The 25,425-nt window shown below is 39.5% G+C and overlaps 2 protein-coding genes across 2 annotated transcripts; both read left to right on the top strand.

The window, feature by feature from the left end:
* The first annotated feature begins 339 nt into the window (after nt 1-339).
* On the top strand, nt 340-12,900 carry CLUL1 (clusterin like 1). Its single transcript, XM_030445759.1, has 8 exons — nt 340-426; nt 1,370-1,479; nt 2,778-2,926; nt 4,396-4,563; nt 6,272-6,713; nt 7,924-8,061; nt 11,396-11,635; nt 12,749-12,900. Exons 2-8 carry the CDS (start codon nt 1,377-1,379, stop codon nt 12,898-12,900), a joined length of 1,392 nt encoding a protein of 463 aa, XP_030301619.1. The 5' UTR covers nt 340-426; nt 1,370-1,376.
* Nucleotides 12,901-15,884: 2,984 nt separating this feature from the next.
* Nucleotides 15,885-24,287, top strand: TYMS (thymidylate synthetase). Its single transcript, XM_008497635.2, has 7 exons — nt 15,885-16,163; nt 17,066-17,139; nt 18,312-18,486; nt 20,132-20,233; nt 21,257-21,432; nt 22,855-22,926; nt 23,791-24,287. The coding sequence occupies exons 1-7, from the start codon at nt 15,992-15,994 to the stop codon at nt 23,926-23,928; spliced, it is 909 nt and encodes a 302-aa protein (XP_008495857.1). The 5' UTR covers nt 15,885-15,991; the 3' UTR covers nt 23,929-24,287.
* Nucleotides 24,288-25,425: the final 1,138 nt, after the last annotated feature.

Raw genomic sequence — 25,425 nt, 5'->3', positions numbered from 1 at the left:
TTACACTGAAGAGATTAAATGCTGGAAGCTATTTTTAGCCAAACTAATTGTAACAATGTCACTGAGAACGTAAGATGCAGATGTGTCATGAGGGAAAAAAAAAAACCAAAACAGACGATGGAAGAGCTAGTAAGACAAAACGCTACCAACTACTTAAAAATTGCAGATCCAAATTATATTAAATTTTGCAATTCTTCCCAATGCTCCCCCTAGTGGTTTTGTCCACAGAGATGAGAACGAAGTCCCATACATGCACAATCCTCCAGCCTAATGACAAAACGTCCCGTTAATAGGATTAAGTACCTTCTCATCAGATAAGTAGAACATGGCAAAATCCCTGACACTCCCAGCAGTTAGATCAGAACACAACCCAGCCCCTTCCTGACGCAGGGAGCAAATTGCAGAGGAGGTGCTTCAGTATTAATGGTAAATATGTTGGTTTTTTTAACTTTGGCAACAGGGTCATATTTATTTGCAAAGTTAATTGTTCTTTTGCTATAAATGTAAATCTACAATGTGCAAGTAAGTATAGAAGTAAATCCAGGATATAAATAAACCCAGGCTCTTAGTTTACAGCACCGCATCTGATAACTCGATCTCCAAAAAGTCTGTACTGGCTAACAAGAAGGCTCTTAAATATTGTGTTCAGTTACTCAGATGAGAACTATAAAGTGTAGTTGCAAGGTTTATAAAAAACCAAACTTTTTTCTTCTAACTGCTCTTTGAAAGTAAATAACACAAATGTTATTTCTTTATTTTGTAGGAATTTCTTTCAATTGCCGATGTGTTTGTTTGCAAAACTGATCTAATTGCCAGTCTCTTGGTACACATAATATTATATCTGCTCTACTAAGTATTATCCTGAAGGAAAATGAAAGGAATTGTATATTTGGAGACAAGGAAGGGGACAATATTCTGGAAAGTCCCCTTTTTAAATTTAGCAGAAATGTTTAGCATGGATGCATTTACAACATGAACTAATAACATAGTGTGAGATCACTAATCAGTGTGTTTCATGAGGCAGACAAGGCTAGAATGAGCTGCATAAGCTTTCAAGTTTATAAATACATATAAAGAAATCTGATATAAATATATAAACACATATAATGTCCTGATTCTCTTACAGCACTGTGTAAACTCCGTGGACTTCATCTATTTAGCCTGAACAGATAATTGCAAATGAGGTCAAGCTTCTTAGTCGTGCATTTTCACTAACAGCAGCACGTAGGTGCGTGTGACAGGTCTCAGAAAACATATTTAAAGTAAAAATTAATGGGAGTTTGTACAATACTGAGGAAACATTAGACTTAGGCAACTGAGCATCATTAAGATGCTTACATTTAACCCCACTGATCTGCTTCTTTAACAGAAAGAACATGAAGTCCTCTTGGTTATTTATAATATGCATGCTATGGCTGAAGGGTCACCAGTGTGCACCGACCAAGCAGGAGGAAATGAATCTCCAGGAAAACCTGAAGCGTATGTATGTTTTTCTTATCAGAGGTTTTCTTATCAGAGGCTAGAAGCCCCTGGGTCCAGGTCTCCAGTCTCCTGGTGCATTTTGACTCCCAGAGTCACTTGGAATCATGAGGATTCACTTTCATGTGAGGAGCTTTGAAACCATCATGTAGCTGAATACATCCATCCACCCAAAGACAATGGGGAGATAGAAACAAATAGGATAGAAAGTAAGGGGATTAACAATAAGCATCCCCTTACAAAAAAGTATTTACAGAATTTTTATAGATTATTTGTTCCCTAATTTTGTTTTTTTTATTTTCTTTTGATTTATTTTACTTGCTTAAAAAGACCTTTGAAAGTGTTTATTCTACAATTATATATACTTTGCTGGAAAAGATTATTATCACAAATAATTGAAATAAAATTATTTAATGTAGGAAAAAAACACCTATTCTGCATATGCTCATATTTAAGCATGGCTTTATTTTGTGGCTAAGAATCCTAAGAGGATAAGCCAAGAAATATTCCTTTTCTTCAGTCTGTGTTAATAATACTTCTGTAACAAACAAAAAGTTAGGGGAGGACAAAAGAGATAGAATGGAAGAAATGATCAGCCTGTGCTTGTGGCAGTCACAGAGTGATGTGTTCTTTACTTCTTTTGTATAGCTCCAGTGATATTCAAGGTATTTCTGCGAAGGGAACAAACACAGATGAAGGACAGAAAACCATGCAGAGCTTTGAGTTGCAACATACAGGCCTGCCTGGGCTTCCACCAAAATTCTATGGCCATTACTTCACAGGAAGTCTAGAGATTGTATTTTTATGAAAGCAGGTTGAAAGCACCTGTAATATACATTTTCAAAATGTAAAGGGAAGCTGTCACAGGCTGCTTTCAAATCAAAGATAAATATATAGGTTATGTCACTAGAAAAATAAAAATAAATCCTTGGAGACATCCAAAACCCAGGATGAGGTCATGAGCAACCTGCTCTTGTTAACCCTGTTTTAAGATGGGATGATGGACTCAGTGATCTTCAGAGGTGCCTTCCAGCCTCAACTGTTCTACAATTCAGTGATCAACAGTGGGCATATAGTTTGAGTTACACACAGCTGAACACTGGAAAGAGCTCTGGACCACATTGTTATCAGACAAAAATGGTCTTGTCTTTGTGGTATTCAGCACTCACTATGTCAAGATTTGGCTGTGCAACTGGAGGGAAACATAAAGCTGTTTCATTCTCCTTTGTCATCAATGAATGCTAATTTGTGTTGGTGTTATATCTGATTGGGTAACTGTATAATTTGGATTTTTTTAGTCTTATCTGAAGTTGGAGAGAAGTATGTAGATGAAGAGGTAAAGAAAGCTTTGATTGGTATAAAGCAGATGAAAATAATGATGGAAAGAAATGAAGATAAACACATGAATCTGATGAGAACATTGAAGAAGAGCAGTGAAGAAAAACAGGTAACTGAAGTGCATCTGAGGTTTTTTTGTTTATATTTTTATTAAGTTACAGCAATTTTTACTCAAAGATGAGGCAGGTTGTTCACAGATTTAGTCTACCTGCTGGACATATTGCCATTGTGCTTAGGGCAATAAGCAACCCTGAAAGGATCCCTTGGTGTCTCCCCTTTTTTTCTGGGAAGAGTATAAACCACATTGTATGTACACATTGAGTAGCATACATATTCTTCATGAGGATGCAGGATTAACAGGAAATCTGCTTCTGCCTCTTTTTCTCACTGGTTGGGGTAAACTCATGGCTGCTCTACAGAGGTTCTCACCATATCTTGAAACCAGGAGTTGAGCCAACAGACACCTTGATAAACTTTAATAGCTTATTAGGACCCTGGATCTTCACATTTCAGAAGAAGTTAAAGCATTAATTTATATTTGGCAGTCTCTTAAGAAATACTGCCTTGTGGCAGGACCCTGGCAGGCTGAGGCTTCAACCTTGAGGGAAACTTTGGGACTGTGCTGCATTAAAGCAGTGAACAGGAGCACTATTTTCCTCACTGGTGCCTGTACCAGAAAGTGCAGTTCTTTGGAAAGCAAGAGTGAAAAGAAAACAGAGAGTGACCATTAGACAAAATGCTGAGTTTCTTCTAGTTACCAAGTTACCTTCTCTCAGCCCATCCTGGTTGCCAGGTAAAGTGTGTCATCTGTCTGACACAACCTTCCTTGGGATTTGAGGTCTCTCATTTTATTCTGCAGTTGGGAGGCAGTCAGCAGCAGATGAGGCACAGTCAAGATGATGGTGACCACCCTGTGGAGATACAGAAGTTTTGCAGTGAAAGGAGGCATTAAATGCTGTAATGTGGACTCAAACATTACTATAGATGGAGAACCTGAATTTTGTAACATCCAGAAGCCAGAGCTGCTGCAACAGTTTCACAATTCCTCAAGGGCAGGAAGAAACCCCCCTCACTACAGTTTTTTGACTACTATAATCCCAAACAGATAAAATACTATACTTATGTGTATCTGGCAAGGACCTAGCCCCATGAAATGCCAGTCCATTAAATAACAGAGCAAAGCAATAAAAAAGGGCTATTTGTGGAACAGATGAATACCACAGATATGATATATAGAAAAAAAATACACCAGTTGAGCACAAAATTTTGTGAGTGGTTGAATCCCTCCTGGACAGAAAGACCTGTGGGTTTTTTCATAATCTCAAAGATCAAAGTAGACTATAGAGATCCGTTTGGTTTTGTAGGCTGTGCCCTCTGAGAGAATGACATCAGAAGAACCCTGTGAGGGAAGGTTTCAATTTTCAGTTCCCTCTATATGTGACTGTACCTGAGAAGACAACCTAGCCTAACAGTCAGGAAAAGAGGAATCACAAATCAAAATTAGTGATCAACACAAGGGTAAATATTTAAAATATTAATTTGAAAACTGCCCTCTACTGAATCATTTTTCTTACTTAGCAAGCCTTGCGTCTTATGGAGGAAGTAAAGGAGAGATTAGAAGAAGAAGAAAAACAATGCCAAGTATCCTTGAAAAATTTATGGGATGAATGTGAATCTTGTTTAGAAAGCACCTGCATGAGATATTATACAACTTGCAAACAAGGTTTGTCAAGATTTAGAGGAAAGGTAAGAAGAAATTTTCTGTCTGAGAAATACTCTTGAATTCATCCGTTTTAGAGAGAGCACATCATATTTTCTCAATACCCAGATCTGCCAATTATATAAGATTACTAAAATTAATTTCATTTGGAGGGTCTGAAACTCTGAAGTTAGATGGCAGGGACTGCATGCAATTATATTAATTGAACACTGAGCCAAAATGAGTTTGGTTGTACCCTGGCATGACTCCATGGCCACTGATGATTTCCCTGACTCCAACAGATAACACAGTGCTGTTTCTCACAGTAGGACTAGCATTAAGATGTTCAATAACTGTGAAAAATACCACATAGGTTCTTTATGGCCCATCTGAAAAGCAGCAGTTACAAGTGCAGATATACTTAGCAAAATTCCATGGGGAAAAAGAACCAATTTATACAACACTATTCTTTGCTATATTTAAATCGACTCTTTGAGTAACAAAATAGTTTTAAAATGCTTAACTGTTTTCTAATAAAGGAATCTGTTAGCAAAGGAGATTCCCCTAATTCTACCAGAAAGAAAATACGCTTTGCTGTGTGACATATTTATTACAAGACTTAACAAAATTGTAATCGCATTTTTTATTTAGGTGTATTCTTTAAGTGTCAGTTTAACTAATGAAACTGGGCAATTACTGCAACTGAAATTTTAGCCAGATTAACTAGCTTTTGCATCCCCAGGCATTGAAAACTATAATAATTTAAAAGTTAGATGTGGTATATTTCAGAAGTGACAAACTTTAGAGCAAAACATTTATGCATGTTCTTAAAATTGTTTATGTAAAAATGTGGAAGGTATTACATCTAAGAATACTGGTGAGACTACTGTCTTTTTAGATGCCTCTCGTGGATATCTCAGATATATGTCTGGGACCTTCAAGAGTCTATGGAAGTTGAAATTATTGCAGCAAAAGTTATATACTGCTCTGTCATTGTCTTTGATTCCTTTGGTAACTTCCTGAGTGAGCTTTATGGTTTGTTTGAAACATCCAAAGTAAGAAATGTATTGTAACCTAAACTGTTTTTTAAAAAAAGAGCACAGAGGATAGATGTGGCTACGTCAACACATATACATATATATGTGTATGTGTATATGTGTACATGTGTGTGTATGTGTTTGGCAGGGTGTTTATTAACCCTTTCTAACACCATGAAATGCAGCTCCACAAAACACTGCATCTGTTCAGGATGCATTAAAGCAGGGAGCAGGGAACCAGGGGCCAATACTCAGGGAATGGGAACTCTGCAAAGCAGATCAGTCTCTTCCATCACCAAACCGTGGACTCAGGGCCACTGCTTCATTGATTTTAATGTGTTTCAGTTTGCATAAGCATGTGAGGACTTGGCCATTGGTGAGAGAGGGCAGGGTGTGTACAGAAGGGCAGCAAGATCAAAAGCCTTCTGTCCCCTGCACTGCACCTCAGTGCACCACAGAGATGTTTATAAGACTAAGGCACAGCTGGTGACTCTTTTACTTCAGATCTGATTTAGAGCTAATGACTTATACTGAGTGTACATTCACACTTCAGAATCTAGCATCTTAAATTACTTTGGAGAACATGCTGTGTTTGCTGTTATTAAGCGGGCATTTTTTCTATGGGTATTTTCAAGAGAAAAATTAAAGCCACTTCCCTGAAAGATGAAAAACTGATAACTCGCCAGGCCTCTGATCTATATCTTCTTCTTATACACAGGTTGAAGATTTTTTGAGGAAAATACCTCCACTCATTTTTACTTTTCAAGAGGATCATGGAAAGGACATCGAGTTTAATGAAAAGCCTGAGAAAGTGGATAGCCAGCTAGTAAAAATGGAAGATCTATTTAGTCAACTATTATCAGACATGGGCTCAATATTTGACAGAAGTTTCATTTTTTTCAAGCAGATGCAAAAAGAATTCGACCAGTCTTTTCAGATGTATTTCATGTCTGATCTGGACTTGACTGATTCCCCCAACATGCCAGCTCTACCTGAGACCACCAGAAACAATGGCTTACAGAAAGGCTGGGGCATGCCTGCCTTCATACAGATAGTTTTTGATTTCAGTAAGACTGTGTTTGAAGGTGTCAGTGAGGTGATTACCGAAGTATTTGATGAATACAGAGCTAATAGAAGAGAGGTGCCAGAACAAGCCAAAGGCAAGTGTTAGAAAGTTAAATTCAGCTTCACTGTCAATGACATCAAACCCCTCAGCAATGCTAAATTATGGTTAATGGTTCAGTTTGAGGTATGTTAGTGTGAGATGTGGTGTGGAAGCTCTGGAGGCTTTCTTGGTTAAACAGACATGGATCAAGGATAAACTTATTTGTTAAATTAAAGGGTACAAATCACCAAGAAATCTCAAAGAAATGCACAGGCCCTACACAGCCTGATTTTCATGGCAATTCTCAAAGCATTTGCAGAAGTTCCTTGGGGGCACTTGAATTCATGATGGATGCAGGTTTTCTTTAGGCTGACTGGCAGGTCTGATCTCTGCATTCGTCAGGATCTTATACGTATCATATCATACTGACATGTCACCAATTCTAAAAGGTTAAATTCTGTGACAGGTCAAGGTATATCCCTGCCCTTTTCAAAAGACATCAGTCTCAGCCAGACAGGTGGAGACCTTTTCTAGGCTTTCGTAGCAATACAGCATGGCAATCAAACACAGACCACCAATAAGGAACCAAACAAATTCTGGGCATAACATCAGTTTCAGGTGGCAGCTCTCAACAGAGGCAAAAAATCTTTGTGAACTTCTAGAGTACAGATAAGCCTTATCCTTCATATCTTACTAATGCAAACAGAAACCCAAGCATCATTCAACTACATGCTGGTTCCCTATTAGAAGATTGCTGTAAAAATATGCCATAACTCAGTGGTAGGTGTCATAACCTCTATCTGGTTCTTGGGAAATACAAAGTTAAGTGATCCTACAAGAGTTTTTTAGCATTTTCCTGAATCATGAACCACGTAATTGCAGAAATAATCTTTGGTACTGTGCTCTCATCTAGCTGTATGTGATTATGAAACATTTTGACTTTTAAGGTTCAAAAAAACTTTCATGGTTTAGAAACAATGTGCAAGAATGTTAGCAATTGTTTGGCTACTAGTGGGGAATAGTACTATGCATTTACATGCCAACAGCATGAATTCCTTGACAGAAAACATATCTTTTTCTGACTTCAGTTTTTAATGTTTTATTCCTTTTTTTTTTTTTTTTTCTTTGGGGGGATGGAGGAATTGTTGTCAGATATTTTGGGTTAAGGGCAAAAATTCTATTCTAGTACACAGAGTGGGTAATTAACATATTTATCAAGACCCTAAATTTGATGGCATTCTAATAATACTGTGCCTTCTTTCTAGATCCTGACAGAAATGGCATGTTCTCAGAAATTGTGTCAGGGCGCCAGAGGCCTCTGTGTAGGGAGCTTCGGGAGAACTCCTCTGGATGTCCACAGTTTCATGAGAGATGTCAGAAATGTCAAGACAACCTGTTGCATGGTAAATGGATACTTTCCAATTTTTTGTTTTGTTTTGTTTTTTTCTGTAATGCATTGGTCATTGGTTTGTACATTTTGAAGCTGTCATTTTCTATCATGCTGTTTCCATATTTTTGGAATTAACGTTCAGCTGCTGAGTTTCTTCCTTAACTTCAGATACACACTATTCCTCATTCCACGTCATTTCAATTACCTTTCCCCACTGTCTCCACAGAGTGTCAGTATAACTCAGTTGTTAGCACACTGCTGAGGTCCGAATAGAAGCTCTCCTCTACAGAACAAGATACCTATATATTTTGCTAGAATTGCCATCCTGCACAGAAGCAAGAGATCAGTCAGTAATCGATCCTGCCTGGTTGCAGAAGTGCTGAGCAGAAAGTAAGAAGCTCAAACTCCTGACACTCACTTCACTCTCCTGTCGAGAGAAATAAGAAGCTGAATAGGCCCCCTGTAATCCTGCTGAGCCACTTGGATCCTGACAAGTCTATGGGACCAGACAGGATCCACCACAGGGTGATGACAGAGCTGGCAGAAGAGCTCTCCAAGTTGCCAAACGTCCTGGATCACTGGGGAGGTCCCAAATGATTGGAAGTTGGTGAATATCACACCAATCCACAAAAAGGGACTAAAGAAGGACCCAGGAAACTCCAGGCCTGTCATCCTGACCTCAGTGCCTGGAAAGGTTATGGAGCAGAACATGCTGGGGGCAATCACACAGCACCTACAGGATGGACAAGGGATCAGACCCAGCCAGCACGGGGTTAGGAAGGGCAGGTCCTGTCTGACCACCTGATCTCCTTTTATGCTCAGGTGACCCGCTTGGTGGATGAGGAGGAGGCTGGGGATGGAGTCTGCCTGGACTTCAGCAAGGCCTTTAACACCATCTCCCACAGCATCCTCCTGAAAAAGCTGTCAGCCCAGGGCTCAGAGAGGAGCACTCTGTGCTGGGTTAGGAACTGCTGGAGGCCGGGCCCAGAGAGTGGTGCTGAACGGTGCTGATCCAATTGGTGGCTGCTCACCAGTGGTGTCCCCAGGGATCAGTGCTGGGCCCAGTTCTGTTTTATATCTTTATTGATGATTTAGATGAGGGGATTGAGTCCACAATTGAGCAAATTCGCAGACGACACCAAATTAGGGGGGAGTGTGGATCAGCTGGAAGGCAGGAGGGCTCTGCAGAGGGACCTGGACAGACTGGAGAGTTGGGCTGATTCCAATGGGATGAGGTTCAACACGGCCAAGTGCCAGGTCCTGCACTTTGGCCACAACAACCCCATGGGGAGCTCCAGGATGGGCACAGAGTGGCTGAGAGCAGCCAGGCAGAAAGGGACCTGGGAGTCTGGATTGACAGGAAGCTGAACATGAGCCAGCAGTGTGCCCAGGTGGCCAAGAAGGCCAATGGCATCCTGGCCTGTATCAGGAACAGCGTGGCCAACAGGTCCAGAGAAGAGATTCTTCCCCTGTACTCAGCACTGGTGAGGCCACACCTCGAGTACTGTGTCCAATTCTGGGCCCCTCAGTTCAGGAAGTAGATTGAGGTGCTGGAGCAGGTCCAGAGAAGAGCAAGGAGGCTGTGAAGGGATCCAGCACAAGTCCTGTGAGGAAGGGCTGAGGGAGCTGGGGCTGTTCAGTCTGGAGAAGAGAAGGCTCAGGGGAGACCTCATCACTCTCTACAACTCCCTGAAAGGAGGAGGTAGCCAGGGGGGGGTCGGTCTCTTCTCCCAAGCAGCTCCCAGTAAGACAAGAGGGCATGGACTTAAGCTCTGCCAGGGGAGGTTTAGGTTAAATATTAGGAAGAAATTCTTTACAGAGAGGTTGATCAGGCATTGGAATGGGCTGTCCAGGGAAGTGGTGGATTCTCCATCCCTGGAGGTTTTTAAGAGGCTGATGTGGCACTCAGTGTCATGATCTGGTAACCATAGTGGTAGTGAATTAAGGGTTGGAGTTGATGATCTCAGAGGTCCTTTCCAACCCAGCTGATTCTGTGAGTCTGTGACTCTGTGTACGCAGCTATTTCATAACTTTGAAACCTTTCCTTTCCCCCAAGGAAACTCGCTGCTAGCACTGGCCCACCTGCAAAGGGCTGAAGCAGCAGTACTCATGGCAGCCCAGCACTTGGTGCTACTGGTCCTTTCCCACCTGGCTGATTCTGTGAATCCTGCAGGCAACCAGACTTAAGTTCAGGCAGCATTCAGCTACTCACAAGGAAAACAAGCATTGAAGAGCCTGCAATTATTCTTTATGAAACCATGTCAGCCAACAGGGCTGACATGAAGCATGATGGATGAAAAGGGGACTGCTTGCCAGTATGTAAGGAGATGGTAAAGCTCTGGCATGAAGTCTCCATGTGCACCTGGAAAAAACGAGTGCATCACCTAGGACTGCTCTCAGGACTTCCACTGCAACATGACACATCTGTGTTTCAAAAATTATTTAGGTCTTAAAAGCAACAGAATATGCTTAAATCTGTATATCTTCAGAATATCTCCAGTGTGGTAAATATTACTTATTTTGAAAATATTATTGGAACACTTCCATCTCACTAAAAATAGATTTTTGCCTACAACGCTGTATCACAGATACCAATTTGTCTCTGTGGTAACTGTACTGTCATCCTGAAGTTGTCCCTTGGCAGTCTTGTTTGACAGAGAATAAATTGAATATTTCTACTGTACTTTTTGTATAGGTTTTATATAATGTTGTTGTTTAAAATCTGTAGTTTGGTAAAGAAAAAAATGGGAAACTTCACTTTTGAATTCATGGCAGATGATACTAGTTAGATATTAACAACTAGCTTTTGTTAGATAAATATTAGACCTTAACACTAAACAGGAATACTAACATATATTACTGACTTTCTTGTAGTAACCTACATACTTGTTAAGTTTGGTAATGGAATATAAGCAACTAAACAATAGATATATAATAAGCAATATAAGCTTTTATAAGCAATATAAGTTTATAAGCTTTAAGTAAGCAATTAAAACAATAGATAGTGTCTACAGAGATTATGAAGTTGCTATATGTAAAATCTACCGGTTCTTATTTAGTGTAAGAAAACTCTATTGTGATGAAATATGATATAAACCTTAAAGTACTTAGTAAGTCATTGTAATGCCGCAAATGGGGTAATTAATCCATTTAATCTCTATAAACCTAAACTAAATCTATCAGCAAGAATTACCTTTTTTTTTTTTTTTTTTTTAGCATTATTTAAACTCTAAGATAAAAAATATTCCCTTGCTAGACTTTTTTAGTCTGTACTTCAGGAAGAAAAAACAAAAGTCCAAGGCATACTACTTTCCTGTATCTTCTATGCTGTCTGTCTTTTCTAACAGATTGCCCAAACGTTCCTGAGCTTCACATGAAGATGGATGAAGCCTTTAAACTGGTTAATGTCTCAGGGGAGCAGTATGAGCAGATTCTCCAGGTAGTTCAGCGTCACACAGAAGACACTTCCTACTTGTTGAACAAAATGAAAGAAAGATTTGGGTGGGTGTCTGAGTTATCCAATATGACCATTGGACCAGAAAGCATTTTCAATATAGTTAAGGTAAGGTTATCTTCTGAAGGGAACTATTGGAGTGCTGTCTTTGGCTTATGCTTTGCTCATGCTTAGGCTCTTGGGGATTGTGGATGTTTGTACATGTGTACTGTTTGTTCTTACAACACAAAGTTCCTACTCATCTTGAATTTATATGTGCTTGGTAATCCCTCGATGAACTGAAACTCTGCAGATTAGAAACTATTTTCCTCTAAATCCTTTTAGTCTGATGGATGGCTGACAGGCTAACCTGAATAACTGCCTGATAAGAGTAAATTGACAGGAGCAGCTTTGACTGGCCTCAGATTACCTTCCCAGATAAATTTCACTACATCAGTCAGTAACACATCTTTACATATACCTAGCTATATATCTATGTCTGTACCTATATAGCCCAAAGTTCAAAGAATGCAAATGATATGCACTGATATGTTATTACAGTGGAAGCTTCACATCTTTAACAGCATCTGTCAACATTCCAATGAATAATCATGATTAACTGTATCTTGCACACAAGAATATATCCAAGGTAAATCCAATCCATTTTCCTGAGCAAGGGACAAATCCTACTCACCCTTCAAACTCAGAAATCTGAGGTGCTGCTGTTACTACAAAATTTTAGGCAAAATGATTGTGCAATGCACCAAAAGTCACAAAATCAGGAACCAGGGAACTGGCAATATTTAAGCACACTTTTATAACTGAGTCTGAGCCATCTGCTCTAGAAAAAATAAAAGTACAGAATCAAGTCTGGGTTAGGAAAACACACAGGAATTAATAACTTCTGTCACACAACCCTTGTCTTGAAATTAGAGGAATGACTTACAGAACAGTTTTTATTAGGAGACTGGATATTCTTTAGAGATGTAGTTTATGGTACAAAAACTAACATGCAGCTCTTTAATATGGTCTTGCAGTGCCATGTCATCTCTTCCCACCACCTACAATAAGCTTCGGCATAAAATCACCCACTATCTTTCCAGAAGAAAGTAACTTAAAGAAAATGGATAAGTCTAAAACATTGCTCTATTTAATTTTCCTCTATTAAAACTGTAGGCACAGCAAGTATAAACAAACCTGAATGTATGCAATAGTTTGCACTGTCTGAAGTACTGATTTGTTCTCTTCTAGGTGGCATCTGGCGAACCCTCTGGTAAAAGTGAAACCATGGTAGACGTGAATATTCTGACTTCCCCTACTTTCACCATTAAAGTTCCTCCCAACTTAAACCCAAATAGTACTGAATTCATTGAATACATAGCTGGGAAAGCACTGCAACTATATAAGCAGAATTTTTAAACAGTAAGTTCTTCTTCTTTTCCCACTATGAAATTCTCCTTTCACAGAGGAAGCAGTTCCTTATAGGAGGTTTAGATTGCAACAAAATGTAGCTGGAACAGGATTCTGTCATGGTATATTCATGACCCATCTTCTCAGAGCTGACACATTCATTGAGAGACAAACACAAGCATCACAGACAACAAAAACAATGCTCAATGTTCTGGCCTGCAAAACACAGACATGATAACATTAAAAGACTTGATTTATTTAAATGTAAACCCCTCAATCTTTAAGTAACATCTGGGATGAGGTAATGTGATGATAAATGTTCCTTCAGAAAAGTATTGCCTCACAACCATGGTCTAGAGCCTAGGCATTGGAGCCATATCTTTGTGTTCATTAATAATGAATGAACTGGAATTACCACTATACATTTTTATGAGGTTTTTTTTAGGTGGTGTTAAAGATCATACTCTTTGGTTTTTTATGATAAAGGAATGCAAAGTTAGTATCAGCACCTGGACTTGAAAGATCTGTCTTACCATAACATTTTCCCATCAGCAGCACTCTGCTCATATTATGTGTTAATGGTGTCCGCAGTTTCACTTGTAAGAACTTGCAGGAACAACAAAGATGCTTCTCATGGATTTGTAACCATTTTTGTAGAAAGGCTCAAAGAGGCCTCTCTTTGTCCTTAGAGATATCCAGATGGAGAAGGAAGAACCAGGGGACGGGAAGACAATTGTTCATATTCTCTAACCCCATAGAGAATCTCCAGGAAAGATGGAGTGGTTTTCAGGTGTCATGATGCTGTGGGGCCACCCAGGGGAACCCAGGGGGCTCTGTGGTGCCCAGCTCTGGTGGTCTCCGGCTCTCACAGGTGGCTCATCCAGGGAAAGAAAGTCAGAAAGATATAAAGAAGGGGAAAAGAGAGAAAAAAGAATCTATTTCAGTTTAGTTTTTATGCCATGTATATTTCTACAGCAGAGCACTGATACATTCTCCATGCACTTGTTTTTCTAACATCTTTTTATCCGTCCAAAACCAAAATGTTTAATCAAGTATTTTTGTATTCTCCTAGGAAAGAAAATGTGTGAGATCTTTCTTCCCGAAATCCAGTATATCCTCCTGAGGTGAAATCCCCCTAAGCTCAATGCACAGCTAACTGTTGAATCACTATGGTTAAAATAGATGCATATAAATAAAGTTTTGCTTAGTAAATACTGTGACATACAACTTAGCAACCAAAGACTGTAGAAATGTTTTAATTCAAAACCAAATTGAAACCCATTCTAATATTAAGTTATTTAAATAAGATGTTTATGTTGTAAATTGGGTAATCTTTGATAACCAGCTATTTCCCTGATTTAATCAAATAATCAGCTGTAAGTATACAAATAATTCCTATTTGATTACTTAAATTCAAGCACATTCTAAAGCCTTTTGAAAATGGGTCTCTACAGATGTTGCACATTCAGCTAAGTCTGAATCAACCAGATTTCCATATGCATGTGGCATATTATTTTCCAATGAAAATGTTCCATTTCTTCTTCTAGTTGCTTTTGCTGTTTATTATGTACATTAAATGACTTTCCTGAATATGCAGTAATGAGTAAGTCTCCTGCCTTTGGCATTTCTTTCTTGTCGTTTGCCTCTGCAGTTATAATTAACAGGGAATCCTTTATCGGAAAAGAGGTTTATTCTTTCCTAAATTATACACATTAGCTTGCAGTGGTATTTGCAAAATGTAATAAAGGTTAAGAACTGATTTATCTCTGTTAGAAGCAGAGCTCTAGGTGATTTGCTCTGCATGGCTTTTCTGTGCACACAGTTATACTCACCATTTCCAACTGTAGCTCTCCTAAATAAATTGTCCTAATTTCAAAGCATACAAAGCCATGTATATTAGATATTAGTGCAGAAAAACATCCGTACTTTAATTATACCATCCTTATGTGCAACTAAGTATACACATTTATACAAGATAAGGCCATTCCATTGTTTTAATTAGGGGAAAGATGTTTTCCTGCCTGCTGCAAGTGGAATTTTCTAGTCCACAGTCTTGTGTTCCATTCAGCCTCCATTATATATGCCTGTCTTACAGACATACACTTGTGCGAGATGAGCAGTCATAACTCTCCTGTCATCACAGCAGTTGTCAGATAAAGTGAGCTTTATCTGGGAGAGAAGTGACTCATGCAAAAAGCTAAACTTACAACATATACTAATAAAAAAATAGTCAGTTATAGAATCACAGAATGGTCTAGTTTGGATGGAGCCTTCAAGATCATCTACTTCCAACCCCCTGCCATGGGTAGGGACATCTCCCACTAGAGCAGGTTGCTCAGAGCCCCATCCAGCCCGATGTTTGAACACTCCTCCCAAGGAGCAGGGCATCCACAACTCCTCTGGGCAACCTTTTCCAGTGTCTTTCCACTCTCACAGCAAATTTCTTCCTAATACCTGATGCAAATCTGCCCTCTTTCAGCTTAAAACTCCTACCCTTTGTTCTATCACTAAATCACTAAATGCCCTTGTAAAAACTCCCTCCCCAGGTTTCCCGTAGCCCCCTTCAGGTACCAGAGGGCTGCTATTAGGTCTCCCCGGAGCCTTCTCTGGTCAGGAGTGCAGACCGGAGAAAAGTGTGTTTTGTCTAAACAGAGCATTCCTAGGAAATTTTCAGAGAACACCGCTGAGCTCAGAACGAATGAAAATCTGCCAGGGTTGGAGCACAGTCTTGGGTCATGTGCTGGGGGCAGCCCTCTCCGAGGATTTCACAGACAGTAAGGCGACGAAAATGGTGAGGGCACCAAAAACGGGACCCAGCACGGTCCCGGCGGACCACAGCAGCTCTTCACCGTCCCTCGGCGGCAGCGCTGAGGTACAATGGGCGAAGGACGGACCGCGTCAGGCCGGGGAGGGGAGAAGGGAGGAGGAGAAGGAGGAGGAGCAGGAGGAGAGGAGGAGCTGTGGCTCTCTCTCTCCGCCCTTCCGCGCCCCTTGGCGGGAACAGCCGTTCTTTGGCGGGCTCGAAGAGGCGGGAGGGAGCTCGGCAGCCGGAGTCCTACACTGGGCAGCAGGGAATCCCTCCGGGTGTCTCTCTCCCGCTATGCCTGCCGAGGGGGGGCTGCCGAGCGCGGCGGCTGCCGGCGTGGAGTCCGGTGAGCCTCAGTACCTGCGGCAGGTCCGGCACATCTTGCAGCACGGACACCGTAAGGAGGATCGTACCGGCACCGGCACTCTCTCTGTTTTCGGCATGCAAGCGCGGTACAGCCTGAAAGGTCGGCATCGCCGGAACCCGCGGTCCCCACTCTTCCCCGTGCCCCTTCCCGCCGTGGCCCCAAGGGGTGCTGCCCTGCGCCGGGGGTGGGTGAAGGTGGGGGGTAAGGGAACGCCATCATCTTCCTCACTGCTGTCCCGCACCCTCCCCCTGAGAGCGAGGCCTCCCCCTTCTAAGGACTGGTGCTCGGCCCCGCAGCAGGAGCCCGTGTAGGCGTTTGGGTCGGTACCATTGGCTTTTTTTCCCCTCTCCCTGCCCGGTAGCCTGCGGCAGCTCGGACCTGGCACCTCCGGCCCCATAGCTATCAGCCTGTGAAAGCACGGATAAGATCTTGAAATAGCCTGTCCTGGACCTTCCCACCACTCAAAAACAGTGGGAAGGATGGTTTGTGAAGTAGATCTGCTACGAATTTTGTCTTAAATCTGTGCTTTCTGTTGAGAGTGGCCACACATACATCCATATGCTGTACCGCGGTGTACTCATGGCTAAGTTTGTCCAAGTACCCACGGGTAATTCATCTTCCCCCCTCAGTCCAGGAAAATACAAATTAGGTTCTTGGATTCCTTGTTCTGAATATGAGAATTGCACGTATCATAGAATCACAGAATGGTTAAGGTTGGAAGGGACCTTAAAAATCACCAAGATCCAATCTTTGGGTTCTTAAGGACATGGTTTAGGAACGTGGTTTAGTGCTGGACGTTGCAGTTTTTGTGGTTGCACTTAAGGTTGATCTTAAAGGTCTTTTCCAACAAAAACAATTCTCTGATTTCACCAACTTCATATTTAAACATCCGTGTTTCAGATGGTGGCGTTAACTTCTAAGTGGCAAAAATCGAAGTCTGGTCACCTGGACTGATCGCTGGTCACCTGTGACACTCTTAAACTCTTTTAACTCTTTTTCAGATCAGTTTCCACTGCTAACAACGAAGAGGGTATTCTGGAAAGGAGTGCTGGAGGAGCTGCTATGGTTCATCAAGGTTCAGTATTTGGATGACTCTGTGGGTGGTATGCCCGAGAGTGGTATCAACAGAAGGAATTAGTGTGTAATGGATTAAGGAGTTTGGGGTAACTACAGATGCTTCTGTTCATATGACAACAGAAGAAATGAAACTGCTGAATATTTTGACTACACTTGGAAGGCCATTATCTTCAAGACATTCTGTGTATTGTTAACCAGTCAGAAAAGTTCTTCTGTTTCTTTGTAAGTGATACAGTCTGAAACAGTAAGGATGATTTGGCAATACCCCACAGCTATAAAGGCTAGTGCAGTCTCTTTTATTTGTGTTTGAATAAGAAATAATAATATGAAGTAGTGTGTAGGCAGTTTAATGATCTGCTTTGTAATATTGAGGGAACTTTTATTGATTTGAACAGAAACAAGCAGTGTGGAACCATGGGTGAAGTAAGACTACTGTAAACACTAGGCTTTCTAGTAGTAAAAACCTGAGATCTAAAAGAGCTAATAGCTATAGTTAAAAGTATTAAAGTATTAAAATTCAATTGTTGACAACACATTACAGTGTAACTATTCCTTTATATGTTGTGAAATTGTGCAGGTATGGGAAAAGGACCTAACTGTTTGCTGGATATCAGGACTCAAATACACTTTTTAATTTTTTTAAAGTATTTTTTTCAAATATTAAAGACTAGACACTGCCGTAGACAGAAGACTTGCTGTGCTGGACTTTTGAGTGTGATGATTTGGAAGCTGCAGAACTCGGATTTCTCTGGGTCATTTTGTCATTTCTGTCATTTTAATAAAAATTTTTTTAAGACCCTAAGCTCATTATAGGTGGCTTGGAAAAGACAGTGCCTAGGCTGTACATCTTTTGTTTGTCTACTTCTATCTCCCAAATGTGTGTATGAAATTATATACCACAGTTGACCTTGAGACTGTACTGTTTGTGCATTCAGAAAGTTAAAAGAACCCTGAGTTAAACAACAGCAACAAGGCACTTCAGACTTTATCCTAGTATGTTGCTTGAAAGTTTTACTCTGCCCATGTACCAGATCCTTTTCCTGAACATTAATCAGATTGTTTGGCCTTTATAAGTGGAGGAAAATGTAGAATAGCAAAGCTTAATACATCTGTTTTAGATCATGTCTTCGGTTGGGATTAGGATGTAAACTTCTTGTCTGTGTTTTGTAGGGCTCTACAAATGCCAAAGAACTCTCTGCAAAGGGTGTGAAGATTTGGGATGCCAATGGATCACGTGAGTTCCTGGATAAGCAGGGTTTCAGCACCAGAGAGGAGGGGGACTTAGGACCAGTTTATGGTTTCCAGTGGAGGCACTTTGGAGCAGAATACAAAGATATGCACACAGGTAATCACATACAAATACAATCCTGATTGCTTAGATTATTACGGTACCTCACTTCCAGAATATCAATGCAGGGTCCTAGTTTCAATTTCACAATTGTGTTGGTGAGAACTGGTGCTAGTGCACCACATTCACTGCAGACTGGAAGAGAAAGATTTTTCCATTCTGCAGCTGGAACAAAGTAGGATGTATTCATAGCTGATGCTGCTGTGGACAGAAGAGCTGCAACAAGTTATGATTTAATGCAGTATCTCTTGGTATTATTTTCAGTGGAACTGGGATCTTAATGGTTCTTTTTTAAGTCCCTGAAGGACAGGATGTACAAAACATTTAAAGCACTGCCATTAAATGAGTCATAAAAGATGCCCCTATCTGGTCAATGTAATTTTAAACTCAGAATAACAACATGGTTAACTGTGTTTTCTCCCCTGTTGTTTTGTTTTGTTTTGTTTTGTTTTGTTTTTTTGCCAGTACAGTCTCAAAGTTCACATTAGGTACAGATATTAGAGTTGCTATTGGCGTATTGACCACTGGCAGAATGCAGTTTTATGCTAACACCATGGTGCAAGTTGTGAAATGACACATCTAAGAACTTACTACAATGTTCAACATTCCTGAGCTTTAAAGGTCTGAGACATAACATAGCTTGGAAAAAGTTAGCAAGTTAAATTCCCACAGGTTTCATTGCTAATAGATTTTCTTTAAATGCATTTCTAACGGATAAGTAATTAGCTTCAAGACCTAACAACCATTTGAAAAGGCTTCTGGCGCAGTATTGCTGGCAGAAGAATTCCCTGAGATGCTAATTATATACTATTACCTTGTTTGCCAGCTTGGGTCTCCCTGTAACCATAATTTGGTGTTTCTTTGCACTAAATTAGTTATCAGCCATGCTGAGTCAGAACAATGAGAAGGAACTAATGACTGTTTTATTTTGGAAGCCATTCTAAGCAGTTAATTCTAGTGAATTTCTTATATAACTGGTATTGAGCCTCAAAATCAGCTTGTGAGCTTCTGTGGGTGAAATGTAATACTCTGTGCTATACATGATTGAAGTTACCTTCTGGTACTAAATGAAAAGAAATAGAGTTTTCATACACGACCTTGTGAGTTGTAGATGGATGTATTTATTAATCTGTCAAAAACTTGCTCCTTCTGAGCATGCAAAAATACTCATGTTACTGGTCTGGGCATAATTTTTTGTAAAAAATTAAAAATATTTTTAAAGAAGGATCAGCCTAGCTTGCAGGTTTAATATGTAGAAAGGCATCTTAATCCAGAAATGCAATGAGCAAATTAGTATAATACCATGAACAACTGGGTGGCAAAATATGTGCCCATTCCAGTATAGCTATTGTCCTATTTAGGTAGCAAGTCATAATTTATGATAAAGTAATGTGCTTTGTCCAGCTAATTTTTTAGAAAAATACCATTATGAGAATTTCACAGCCTTGGAACACCCTGAAGAAGGCCAAGAATACTACATTTGGAAGGTGCCAAATGATCAATTTAATCACTTTCAAAGTTACAATAAGGTCTTAAAAGTTTATCCTTTGTATCACTTTTCATGGGGATGTGGACTGGGCTTTAAAAAAATACCATGACTTGAATCTGTCTGACTTGGATCTTATTTGATATCTTTCTCCAGATTATGCCAACCAAGGAGTCGATCAGTTGCAAAAAGTGATTGACACTATCAAAACCAATCCAGATGACAGAAGAATCATTATGTGTGCTTGGAATCCCAAAGGTATTGAACAGCACACTTAAAGTGAATGCAGTTTCATGTGATTTTGCTGTTTGCTAAACTATGTTTTAATCCTGTGTCAACAGTCAGTTGCATCTGGTGTCTTTGCTTATTCTTTATAAAACTATCAGGAATGCAGTAAAAATGGCTAGGGATTATAAACTTGATTCTCTTTCTACTTAATTTTCATGTTCAGACCTAAAAAAGTTTGAACCATTACATCAAAAGTTTTTCTGTCCAGGATGAGGTGAGGAATATATCTGGCTACCAGTGTCTTTGACATGCAGTCTCCAGTCAAAGACAGTACTTGTTATTTTAAGAAGGTTAAAAAAACAAAACCAAAATACTACCCAAGCAGTATGTCTGGTTTTTAGCCATGTAATAAATTGTAAACTTAAAAAACCCCTTAAAACTAGACAACAAAAATACTGTGTTGTAATCATTTACTTGAACACAGGTTGTCTAGATACCCTAGTCTGTACAGCTACTTCTTAATAAAAAGCAATGCCAAAGAATATTTAACTTATGTGTGTAGATCAATGTCCAAAAGCTGTTTTGTTTTGTGATTATTGACTTTTTATTGATTATTACTTTTGTATCTCAGCAAGCAGTGAAGGCACACAGCAATGGGAAGAGAGTAAGATGAAGCAGTTGTAAGTTGCTGTAGGGTACAGGCTTAATTTTATTCTCGAGGTGTTCTTTCAGGGAAATCAGCTGTCTCACTAAGGTGAATAGGACTAAACTGTTGTGCAGCATTATGGCAAAAATCTGTTCTATGGGATATCTGTTAATGACTTTTCTGGTCACACAGCTGAGGAGACAGCTTGTCACGACCCAGACTTAAATGCTTAGGCAGCAGCAGGTGCTTTTAGACAAGAGAAAAAGCAACAGAATGATATTGTGGGGCTGGATTTTTTGCTCTCTACTGTGTCTCATCAATTGCTTGTTCAGGTTTTGCGTCCACATTTATAACACATTAATGATGTTACAATTTTTCCCCCCTCCTTTTTGTACTGCAATTCCTAGATATTTCCCTGATGGCTTTGCCTCCATGCCACGCCCTTTGCCAGTTCTATGTTCTAGATGGTGAATTGTCTTGCCAACTCTATCAGAGGTCTGGAGATATGGGACTGGGAGTGCCTTTCAACATTGCCAGCTATTCACTGCTCACATACATGATTGCCCATGTCACAGGGCTAAAGGTAGGCTGTTTAATCATTTTACTTCATCTTGTCTGACAAGCGAGGGACCAAAAGATAAGACTCCTCAAGCCATGTCCAAGAAAAATCAAACATACTCTTCAAAGTCCTGTTGAAATATGTGTAAAAAAGGGCCCCATGAATTTAACATGAATTGGTCTGGTCTGTATGTGCAGTTAGGATAAGCAACATAAGAATTCTTAAATTCATGTCAAACAGACAGAAGATTATCCAGGGCTTCAACTGGACATCGTTGTCCAGTTGATCAAAAGTGATCTGCTCCACTAGTCTGCTTCTTAGAAATCTGAACTGAGCACTTCTCTTTATGGGATAAGTGATCAGACAAGTGATTAAATTTTGTAGCATGTGTTCTTTATTGGAAGAGAGCAGTAGCATAGCTGTTGCTGTCAAGGTTCCAGTTTGGATATTCTGCCCACCTAATGTCCAGCTATAATTCCTGTTGGGTATTTTTTTCATTTCCTACTGTACATGAGTATGTAGAGTGATAGCATGTGCTCAAATAGCTGCTGCCCTGAGTCCAGAGCTGTATTTTGTAATTTGGCAGAGTAATTTAAATGCACCACAATCTTCTACAAGTGAACCCCCCCTTTTCTTGAGAGCATGAAAAAAATAATACTAGCAAGGCCATTTGGGCCTAATCTTCCTGCTGCCAGGAACATGAAGGAGAACTTAAAATAGGGAAGTAAGGAAGGATGCAGTTGCAGACATACTTGAGAAATTAGGCCAAGATAGTAGAAAAAGTGAAGTTTTAGATTATGTCCATAAAACAGCTGTTGCCTCTCGACCACTTACTTTCACAGCTTTGGTGGTTTTTAGCAGAGTGTCTGAGGGCTGATCCACAGTGATTGGAGGCCAGTAAAATAGCCAATACAACTTACCTAAGTTCTGTGGCTGCTAAGTTTCAGAACTTGGAAGTTTGCAAAACCTGTCTGTAGGCTTGATAAGTGCTTTGGGGTTTAGCCTGTGACTGACACCTCTACTGTCACGAACTACATCGTTTAGTCGTGGCTAAGACAACTAGTTTGAAACCAGCTTTGACAGGTCCTACTTACTAGAAGTGGAGTGGAAAAGCTGGATGTCACTGTCCCATCTGTTTCCATCTTGGTGAGCAGGTCAGTGGTGCTCCATTCATTTCCTGAGTCTATTATCCTAGCAGAGAATTTCAAAGACAACCTTTTTGGTAAGCTAGTGGAAATTTCGTTGTATTTTTCATTAGATATGCATTGGTCTGGGATGAGTGTCCTTCAGACCTTGAAAGGATGTCTTGATAATACAATCCAGTGCAGAAGCTACAATTCCACAATCTATGTAAGATGCTGAGAATCAATGCAGTAACCATTGTAAAGTTTTACTTTCTGGAAACCTGACTGTTTGAAAACCACATGTATTCTTCTATCTCTCCAGCCTGCAGAGTTCATACACACATTAGGAGATGCTCACATATACCTGAATCATGTGGAGCCTCTTAAAGTTCAAGTAAGTATTTATTCTGTATTCTTGTATTCTTTTATCTTCCACAGTGCCTGTTCATTACAATGTTATCTTGGTATTTTAAATATCCTTTTGCAAATATTAATTTGTGTGGGTTTTCTTCTCATTTCTGCCCTAGTAATTGTAGTACTTTAACCTCTGTGCAACTCAGGTTGCAAACAGAAATACAATACAAACATGATTGAAATATACATCAGTGTGCTTTCTAGAAATAAGTTAGAGATCCAGAATCTACCCCTACTTTGACTTCATCATTCCAAAACTTTGGAAAACCATTCCACCGAGTACAGGTAAACATAAAATCCAATGCCTTTCTAGTGTATCAGAAAAAGAACTTACCAACGCACAGAATTAATCAAACAGTATTTTTTTGACAGAATAAACCTCTGTTTTTTTCAGGAATTACTTTTTTGCAGTACAAGTAAATCAGAATTTTATTTAACTTTGTTTCGACTGAATGTTCTTGACCACTCATATGGTTCCAGCCCATCTGTTAGTTATTGTTTGGATCCAAATGTTCTTGTGAGGAAATGCAGCACATTTGATGCACATCTGGATAAGAACTGACAATTTCTTTTCCTCTGGAAAGAATCTGTCACCACCAGAACTACTTTGCAAACTGAAGATCCTTGTAGTGCACTTGAGGGATCAGGAAATCCACTTTAAAATTAAACTACTACTCCCTATCAAAATATTAAAGTGGTTTCCATCTTACTACTACAATTTTTCTTTTTTTTCTGAGTATAAATAGTGTGATCTGGACTGAGATTTATGAGGTTTAATTTCTAACACAAAACCTCTACCTTCAGGTAGATTGTAGCTTTTTCAATATGTTTGCTTTTATTGCAGCTTCAGAGGGAGCCAAGACCTTTCCCCAAGCTCAGAATTCTTCGTAAGGTTGAAGACATCAGTGACTTCAAGGCAGAAGACTTTCAAATTGAAGACTATAATCCTCATCCACCAATTAAAATGGAGATGGCTGTTTAATGCTATAAACCAGTTCCTATTAATGTGGAAATTTACCTAAGCTACGTAGTTTTCTCTAACGTTAAAGTTGCTGGAGTGTTTTATAATTCAAAGGATGCATACTTTATTACTGAAAAAGAAACAGATACTATCAGAACAGCACTGCCCTCAGTACTAAATTGTAGTCCTATAGAATAGATGATTATTTATTCTTGCTTTACTATGCAGATGCAAACCCACTTTCAAGTTTGGTGAGATAGCTTCATGTGGTTTCACTTAGCAATGGCCACTTCTGTTACTCATCAGTTACTATGTGTGAGCAGCACTTGCTTACATGCTTTATTTAGTACTGAAAATAACTTCATGTAAGATAGAGGATTCCTTCAAGAAGGAAATTGCAGAAGTCTAAATAAACTATGAAGAGTTAATGTTTAATAAAGCTTTTTTTAAAAAAATATTGGAAAGGATGATGCATATTTAATTTCAGAACAGAGGTTCCTAGATAGTAACAGTAATCTGTCCATCATAATGTAAAACCAGATCCCACAAATACACAAAATAATTCTGCTGCCTCGAGGAGTAAGTAGTATTTGTATTTATTAAATCCTAGTAGAATTCAGCCTTCATCCCTCCTTATTCTTGCAACTTTTGCAGTAAATGCAGTCCTTATAAAATTTCTCTTCTGGAACCCAGTTGTGAATAATACATGTACAGTTAATATTCAGACCTAGGGAATTCAATACATATTTGCACACATGGCTAAAATGCACAGTAATTTAAAAAATAATTTGTAAAATCAATACACATTTTACATTAAACTGTAAAAATGTACAATTTGAGATAATTCTAAGAATTTAATTAACTGTGATTTGATTCCATCAATTCAGGGGCTTCCGTAAAAGGACTACTGCATCTTTCTTAAACCAAACTTTTTTTCCTAAGTTTCAAAAGTGTATTTTGTGTAAAAATTATTTGCAGATTTCATTATACTGATCTTTATTATACTCATCACTGATCTTCAGGCTAAATTTTATGTAGTTCCATGTCATGCAATAAAAAAATATGTTGTTCTCCAAAACTGTAGAAAATGGATGTCATTTACCTTTTGAAATCAAATGCAGAGAAGCCAGTCCTTGTTAGAAAATTTCTTCTCACTATCCACTTCAGTCCATCTTTCTTGAGCAGAGGTTATCAGATTAGGGGCTATTTCAACGAGATCATATGAGAAACTTAATACACAGAAGAAGCAAACCTGCCTTTTTCTGAGGCTTTGTTAAATGGACAGTCAGTAACCAACCTGTAGATGAATACACCTGGGTCTTATCTTTGTTCAGATTACTGAACTCAAGGATTGCAGCCAGTATTATACTTGTTACCAGAGCTGAAAGTCATGCCACATGCTCCTAATAAATTTCAGCTGGGCTCTTACATTTTGAAGTCACCTCCTTCAGATACTCCAGGTGTCTGTATTAATGGTACCTCCCATTTGTAGGCTGTCAGCAGTTTCTTACCATATGC

The sequence above is a fragment of the Calypte anna genome, chromosome 2 (assembly GCF_003957555.1).
Source record: "Calypte anna isolate BGI_N300 chromosome 2, bCalAnn1_v1.p, whole genome shotgun sequence".
NCBI lineage: Eukaryota > Metazoa > Chordata > Aves > Apodiformes > Trochilidae > Calypte > Calypte anna.
The sequence above is the reverse complement of the archived record's forward strand: the minus strand, read 5'-3'. Positions and strand labels throughout refer to the sequence as shown.

Coding starts and splice junctions, on each gene's coding strand:
- CLUL1 (XM_030445759.1), top strand. CDS start 1,377: ATGAAGTCCTCTTGGTTATTTATAATATGCATGCTATGGCTGAAGGGT. Junction 1,480..2,777: donor TCTCCAGGAAAACCTGAAGC/GTATGTATGTTT, acceptor GGATTTTTTTAG/TCTTATCTGAAGTTGGAGAG. Junction 2,927..4,395: donor AGAGCAGTGAAGAAAAACAG/GTAACTGAAGTG, acceptor TTTCTTACTTAG/CAAGCCTTGCGTCTTATGGA.
- TYMS (XM_008497635.2), top strand. CDS start 15,992: ATGCCTGCCGAGGGGGGGCTGCCGAGCGCGGCGGCTGCCGGCGTGGAG. Junction 20,234..21,256: donor GTGTGCTTGGAATCCCAAAG/GTATTGAACAGC, acceptor TGCAATTCCTAG/ATATTTCCCTGATGGCTTTG. Junction 22,927..23,790: donor TGGAGCCTCTTAAAGTTCAA/GTAAGTATTTAT, acceptor CTTTTATTGCAG/CTTCAGAGGGAGCCAAGACC.